The sequence below is a fragment of the Eucalyptus grandis genome, chromosome 10 (assembly GCF_016545825.1).
Source record: "Eucalyptus grandis isolate ANBG69807.140 chromosome 10, ASM1654582v1, whole genome shotgun sequence".
In the NCBI taxonomy this organism is placed as follows: domain Eukaryota; kingdom Viridiplantae; phylum Streptophyta; class Magnoliopsida; order Myrtales; family Myrtaceae; genus Eucalyptus; species Eucalyptus grandis.
Genome location: NC_052621.1, coordinates 26,168,180 through 26,176,117, shown reverse-complemented (window position 1 = coordinate 26,176,117; position 7,938 = coordinate 26,168,180). Strand labels below are relative to the sequence as shown.

The following is a 7,938-nucleotide window of genomic DNA, read 5'->3' as shown; positions in this document are numbered from 1 at the left end:
TGGTCAGTATTGCCCGTCCAAAAGCTCCTACATAGCTCAACACTGTGAGCCTATAGGGTCAAGGCATTTGATGCTATTTTTAGATTACTAAAAAGAATTTTCCGGCATGTTTTCAGGCTACGTTATTGAATTTTACTCCCACCATCACACCTCTCACTCATATGATGGCGAAGCTAGTGATAACGTCTACCTTGCTACGGTTATATAAAGCTATATATGTTAATTTCAGTGGTTCTATATTTCCAATGCATCTAGTTTCTCGATTCATACCTTCTCGATCAATCATAATTAATAATGTAGCCAGCAACCTTGGCCAACCACTTGATGCTGTGGTTCTCATGTTCAAATTAAAACATCTCTTTGACCTAGGCAGTGCTATAAAAGGAGGCATTTTTTAACAAAGCATTACAAAGACGATTTTGACAATACAATTTCTACGAAACATACTTGGTCAATTTCGTGTTAAGAATTAATAATAAATTACACTTTGGATTTTATGATTTAGCGTTTAGGTATATGGAAAACGGATATAACATATATGGGAATCAAACTTCGTTTGTCTTGTGTACAAAAAATGTTATATTCTCGGATAATGCTGTTGTAGTATATCATGTTTATTGTTTCCATCATTGCTTCTCAAGTACGTAAATTTTACTCATAGGCAATTGCATAAAAGAGCTCGAAAGGGAATACAAAGTGGGAGTACGATACTCTCCCGTATATGCGGTCAACAAATGATCGACGTACACATTGAAGCGTATTGCGATGTTGCCATTATTGGTTAATAAACTTCTTTATCCCTGCGACGGCAATGCACGACAAACATCTCAGACACAGAAGAAAGTTACACTCATGCTCTAGGAAAGGAGAAGCCATTGACAGTGAATCCTCCATCGACACAAATGGTCTGCCCCGTTATATAGGAGGCTGCCGGCAAGCACAAGAAGGCCACAAGTGACGACACCTCCTTCGGCTCTCCTGTGCGACCGAGCGGCGCCCTTGCTATTGCCTCCTTATGGTACTCCTCACTACAAAGTAGCTGCGACGACGGATGGGTTAACGTTAGATCACGATGGGAAAAATGATCAAGATGAAAATTTAAAGCCTTGGGACATTAAATTACAGGCTCGGTCAATGGAGTCAGAATAAAATAAGGTGCAACAGAGTTGCTTCTTATGTTGTCCTTAGCCCATTCGCACGCCAAATTCTTGGTCAACTGGTTCATTGCTCCTAACAATGAGTTGAGAAAGTAAGAAACATATGGAATTTGTTTAGCTCCATATTAAAAGTGTTTAAATAGTTGCTCATGATACTATCAATTCACCTTTTGTGGCTGAATAAATTGATCCGACGCTGAGTGAAACAATACCGCAGACGGATGACAAGAACACGATGCTTCCGGTTCCCGAAGCCTTGAGAAGAGGATGCGCGAGCTGGCTCAAGTGATAAGCCGATTCGAAGTTAGTAGTCATGATGAAGGAGAAATCTTCCGCCGTGTAATCCACGGTCGGCATTCCACCAGTTGTCCCCAGAGTCCCAACGTTGTTTATCTAACACACAAACCAATCCCAAGAAAATGAAAAGCGGAACAAAATCTATCGAAATAAAAGCACAAATCGTGACCTTATCAATGTTGTTATTGGATCCACGGGGTCAAAGACGACCGAGACTTACTAGGATGTTGAGCTTGCCGTCGAAGAGGGAGGACACGGCGAGCATCAGTTTCTCTCGCTCAGATCTCGAGGAAACGTCGCAGGCCGAACCCGCCACTTGGAAGCCCTTACGCTTCCACTCTTTCAAGCATTCATTGAGTTCAGCTTCAGTCCTGGAGCAGGTGTAGACGGTAGCCCCAAGCCCCGCTAATTCCTCAACAATAGCACGCCTAAGCACGGGACGACATTATGACCATTTACCAACTTGTAATTGCAAACGAGAACAGATCAAGCCCTTCTTCTTTGCCAATAGAAGAAGTTGACATGTGATACATTGGAATGTGCGGAAGATTTGATTGCACAGGCAATTGAAGTCTAACAGATGATTAAAGCCTTTAAATGCACTGGATCATGACAATCGGAGAATGCAAATTCTACTAGCTAGCGACATGTCTGTGAGCTATTAACATCTAAAGACAACAAAACTTTAAATAAAAAAATGCATAAACCAAGCCTATCCAGCTACAAATCCTCGAAGTAATTGATCTCTCATCATCTTCGTCATATAAAGTTTTGAATGATCATGAAATTAGTTGTCTAGCATTTTATCTATGAAATCGAATATAATCAGATTCAAAAGCACCTGCTATAGTTGAAAGCCCATCTGACATGCCTGACTTGAATTTTTCGGACCCGGATAGTCCTAAGTTGGCAACTATACCCATTTTGCTATAATAGATATTCCAAAATTTAAAAAACACACACACACAAAATGGAAATTGTAAAAACAAATAATTTATTTTAAGCACCCTAATCAGTAGTCATATAAGTTTAAGTACATACTCTAAAACACAAATGCAACCTTACCTTCCTCCCAACTTCATCCATTGGTCATTACGAGATCAATTCACTAATTTTACGTGGACGGTTGAGATTTGCTGCAAGTTGGTCTTTAGTTAACATATAAAATTAGTTTGATTGCCATAGGCACAGGATTGACTGTCTTCAAATGCCTAAATTATGATGTTTTTTTTTTCTTAACCTAAACCATGACAGTTGATCGATCATCTAAATGAACAACATAAAAAAGGAAGTGTTCGGTGAGTCTGAGAGAGAAAGAGGGAGAGAGAGAGAGAGAGAGAGAGAGAGAGAGAGAGAGAGAGAGAGAGACCCAATTCCTTTACTACCGCCGGTGACGAGAGCGGTCATTCCCTGAAGCGACCACCTATTGTCGTTGTCGCCGTTGCGAGTGCGACATGTACTTGCAGTCCTCTTCCCCTCGGAAGCCATTCTCCCTCTCTCTTTCTCTAAAATTTGATTTTTACTCCCAACTCTTTCTTTGTGCTTTTCTCCCTGACTTCCCCCTGTATTATATAAGCCCTTCTGTCCAATGCCTGATCAAGAGTTATCGTTTGGCAGAGGGGATTCCTGATCGAGATCCTCACGCCACGTGGGTGTTACGAAATCGCATGTCGATTCCAGAAAAATAACGCTCGCAAACAATTCACCAGACATAATATAGTAATAAAAAAGCATAATCAGATGAACACACCATAAAATTTGTTATCGAAGTTCACCAAAACTTGAGCTATGTCTCCACACAGAGGCACTCTACGAATCCACTAGACTTCGAAAAAGTTGTAATACAACAACGATCTTCTCTCAAAATCAGGGCACAAAGAGATTGAGAACCCTCATCAAGAAAAAAACTCACTTTTTTCTTCTCTCTTTTTTTTATCTCTCTATTTCCATTTTCAGCGTCTTGACAGCTAGGGTTTTGCCATTGCTAATATAAAGATACCACTTTTAACCTAAAATGAAATCTAATAGAAAAGACAAAAAAGCCCCTAAAAACAAATATTTGACTTCATCTATAACAATCTCCCACTCGAAGACAAATATACCCAAGCGTCAAGCAACTTTGCATCCATCTTCTTCAAGAAATAGTAGTTGAAAAACTTGTGCCTATGCGATACTCCTCATCAATCAGCATGGAGTAATACCAATGGTAGTAGTACAGAAAATATGTTTCTCTTTGTCTACTACCTTGGTCATCATGTCAGTTGGATTCTTCGAGCCATCAATCTTCTGTAACTTTAACTCATTATCTTTCAATGCTGACCTGATAAAGTGATAAGGCTTCTTGATATGTCTAGTCCGTGAGTGATAAGCTGCATTCTTTGCTAAGTGCACCGCACTTTGACTATCACTCCAAAGTGTACTAACTTGCTGTTTTCGATGTAACTCTATATAATCTTGTAACCACGAGATTTTCTTGGAGGCTTCTGTGATAGCCATGTATTCTACCTCTGTTGTCGATAAAGCCACTACTTTTTGTAGTTGAGATACCCAACTCACTATTGTACCTACAACATATCCAGTGGTACTCTTACCACTATCTCGATCACCCGAATGATTTGCATCTACATAACCCTACAACTCTAGAGATGTACCACCATAACAAAGTGAGTAATTAGAAGTACCTGCTAGATATCTCAATATCCATTTAACTGCATTCCAATGCTCTCTACCTGGGTTTTGCATATATCGACTCACAACTCCCACTGCATGTGCAATGTCTGGTCTCGTGCTCACCATGGCATACATCAAACTCCCCACTGCTGATGCATATGGAACTACCGCCATCTCATCTTTCAAAGCCTGAGTGCTTAGACACATATCCTTATAAAGTTTGAAGTGACTCGCTAGAGGAGTTGCAACCGGTTTTGCCTTGTCCATGTTAAATCTCTTTAACACCTTGTTCACATAGTCTTCCTGCGACAACCATAATTTCTTATTTTTCCTGTCCCTGATCATTTTCATGCCTAAAATATTCCTGGCTTCTCCCAAGTCTTTCATAGTAAACTGTAATGATAACATCTTTTTCACTTCTACGATTCTCTTCATATTGGAACTAGCCACCAGCATGTCATCCACATATAAAGAGAGATACACAATGTCACCATCATCATATTTGCGAAAATAAACACAGTGATCAGACTCACAGTGTGCAAATCCTTTTTTTTTTTTGGCATGAAACCATCAAATTTTAGGTACCATTGCCACGGAGCTTGTTTCAAGCCATACAAGCTTTTCTTCAAGCGACATACCATGTGCTCCTTACCTTTGACTTCAAAACCTTTAGGCCGTGCCATGTATAGTTCTTCATCTAAGTCACCGTGTAAAAACGCTATTTTTACATCTAATTGCTCAAGATGAAGATCCTCCACTGCAACTATACTCAGCAGAACTCTAATTGATGTCATTTTCACTATAGGTGAAAATATCTCGAAGTAGTCAATCCCTTCTTTTTGAGAAAAGCCCTTGACTACAAGTCTTGCCTTGTATCTAATACTACCATCTACTTCATTCTTAACCCTGTACACCCATTTGTTTAATAAAGCTTTTTTACCCGTGGGCAACTTGGTCAACTCCCAAGTTTTGTTTTGAAATAATGAGCTCATCTCGTCTTTCATAGCACACTCCCACTGCAAGTGAGACGTGTCTGCCTTCTCCTCATCGTAAGTTTCCGGTTCTCCCGAATCTGTAGATAAGACATGGCTCAGAACAGTATTAGTTGATGGATCAAAAATTACCTTTAGCTTTCTCACACGTGTAGACCTTCTCAAGACAGGTACTTCAGGGTCATTCGTTTGCTCCGAATCATTGCGTTCTTCTTGAATTACCTCTTCACTAATAATAGGCTCATCTTTAACCTCTCTTTTAGGTGAGCTTTGATCTACTGGAAACATCTTCACGGGCATCATGTCTAATTCAACATATTCTGGTTGTACTACCTTCTCATGCTCTGTCTCTGTCTGACGATCCTTGTACATCTTTTCTTCATGGAATACCACATTGCGACTACGGATGACTTTGTTATTCTCATAATCCCAAAGCCTATAACCATACTCGTCGCCACCGTATCCAATAAAGACGCACTTTTGGGACTTAGCATCAAGTTTTTTCCTACTCCTTATCAAACAAAGCATATGCAATACAACCAAACACCTTTAGATGTGAATAATTAATCTTTTTACCTGACCACCGCTCTTGTGGTATTTCTCCATCTAACACACTAGATGGACTTCTGTTGATAAGATAAACAGCTGCATCAACTGTGGCAACCCATAAGTGTAGCGGGAGACCAGCGTGTAATCTCATGCATCTCGCACGTTCTAGAATAGTTCTGTTCATTCTTTCAGCTATACCGTTCTCTTGAGGAGTTTTAGGAACAGTCTTTAGCGCGTGTATGCCTTCTCGACTCAAATATTCTGCAAATTCTTTATTTGTGTATTCACCACCATTATCAGACTTCAGAGCTTTAATATGATAACCTGTTTCTTTTTCTACTATGGTCTTCCACATTCTGAACATCCCAAATACTTTTGACTTTTCTCTAAGAGCATAGACCCAAGTCTTCCTTGTTGCATCATCAATGAATGTAACAAAATATCTCTTACCACCATAAGAGAGTTCCTGAGTAGGTCCCCATATATCAGTATGAACCAACTCTAGCTTCTGGCCTTTATTTTGTCGCCTATTCAATTGAAAACTAACAGCCTTCTGTTTTCTATAAATGCAACTCTCACAAAAATCTAACTCAACTTTTTGCAAACATGGGAGTAATTTTCTCGAGTGTAACTGCTTTACACATTTTTCACCAAGATGTCCCAAACGATAATGCCAATGAGTAGATAAATTACCTGTAGCCATTGTAGTTGCAACCATATCACTGATATTGTCTCCTTGGAGAAGGTAAACTGTACCTGTACGCTTTCCCTTTGCTACTACTCTTACCCCTGAGGTTATCTTCCACTCTTCGCAGCCAGAGGTTATTACCAAACCTTCTTGGTCAAGTTTACTGGTTGAAATTAGATTTTTCTTTAATTCCGGAATATGCCTAGTTTCACGCAAAACTAGACGTTCTCCACCTGAGATGTTCATAGTCACGGTTCATTTCCCAACAATTGGACACATGTGGCCGTTTCCCACAACCACTTGTCCAAAATCTCCACTGGCATAATCATCAAATATGTCTCTTTGCGAGGTGCAATGAAAAGAAGCGCCAGAATCAATAAACCATTTATCTATTGTCAAGTCAAACCCTACAGACAAACACAAGTTATCTAGCAAAGATTCATCGCTAACTACATTAGCACCTTAATTCTCATCTTGCTGCTTCTTTTTGTAGGCTCCACACTAAAACCTCCGGTATCCGGTTTTGTGACAAAACCAACACTCATCTTTTGCAACCTGTCTCTTACCCTTTGATTGTGATCTGCCATGACCGCTGAAATTTTCTCTACTTTTACTTCTTCCATGGTTCTCCACTGCGAGTGCCGTTGAAGATGTAGATGCAGAAAAATTATATCCACAGAAAAATTATACTACTCACAGTATCATCAAGAGTTAAATCATCCTTTATGGTGCTCGAAATTCCCTGCATTGCAGTATTGTAGCTTTCTGGAAGAGAACATAAAAATAATAAAGCTTGAAGCTTCATATCTAAATTTATGCTTGCAGATTCCAATTGACCCATGACCTGCGTGAAACTATTAATATGCTCTGCCACAAAACCTCTATCAGATAATTTCATATTAACCATTTTCTTCAGCAAAAATACCTGATTTGATGTGGACGGCTTCTCATAAATATTCGTTAGAATATCCATGGCTTCTTTTGCAGTTTTTGCTTTCGTGATGTGGTACCCTGTCTTTTTTGTCAACCCTAGATGAATCGCACCTAATGCTTTTCGATCAAGAATTTTCCATCCGGTTTCTGCTATCGGATCCACTTCTGCCATCTCGGGTTTCCAACCCTCAAGTGGTGCATAGAGATCTTTTTGATAAAGATAATTCTCTATTTTTAGTTTCCACCATCCGAAGTCCTCCCCATTGAACTTATCGATTCTGATTTTATCTTCTGCCATTCTGTTTGCTTTCAATCAAACGTCACTGAAAAACCCTCGATGTTCTCGATTAGGCAACCCAAGCTTTGATACAAGTTGTTACGAAATCACACGTCGATTCTAGAAAAATAACGCTCGCAAACAATTCACCAAACATAATATAGTAATAAAAGAGCAGAATTAGATGAACACGCCATAAAATTTGTTATCGAAGTTCACCCAAACCTAGGCTACGTCTCCGCACAGAGGCACTCTGCGAATCCATTAGACTTCGAAAAAGTTGGAATACAACGACGATTTTCTCTCAAGATCAGGGCATAAAGAGATTGAGAACCCTCATCAAGAAAAAAACTCACTTTTTTCTTCTCTCTTTTT

At 39.6% G+C, this 7,938-nt stretch overlaps 1 protein-coding gene across 1 annotated transcript; it reads right to left on the bottom strand.

The window, feature by feature from the left end:
• Positions 1-707: 707 nt before the first annotated feature.
• On the bottom strand, positions 708-2,999 carry LOC108953880 (tropinone reductase homolog At2g30670-like). The gene is made up of 5 exons (XM_039303217.1): positions 2,824-2,999; positions 1,675-1,882; positions 1,325-1,550; positions 1,124-1,230; positions 708-1,039 (listed from the first exon to the last, which is right to left on the bottom strand). Exons 1-5 carry the CDS (start codon positions 2,940-2,942, stop codon positions 851-853), a joined length of 849 nt encoding a protein of 282 aa, XP_039159151.1. The 5' UTR covers positions 2,943-2,999; the 3' UTR covers positions 708-850.
• Between the last annotated feature and the right edge of the window lie 4,939 nt (positions 3,000-7,938).

What these genes read in the sequence shown, in the direction of transcription:
- LOC108953880 (XM_039303217.1), bottom strand. Translation starts at nt 2,942, where the DNA reads ATGGCTTCCGAGGGGAAGAGGACTGCAAGTACATGTCGCACTCGCAAC. An exon ending in ACGGCAAGCTCAACATCCTA is followed by an intron (nt 1,551 to 1,674) that starts GTAAGTCTCGGT and finishes TTTGTGTGTTAG; the next exon opens with ATAAACAACGTTGGGACTCT. An exon ending in TGACTCCATTGACCGAGCCT is followed by an intron (nt 1,040 to 1,123) that starts GTAATTTAATGT and finishes CCGTCGTCGCAG; the next exon opens with CTACTTTGTAGTGAGGAGTA.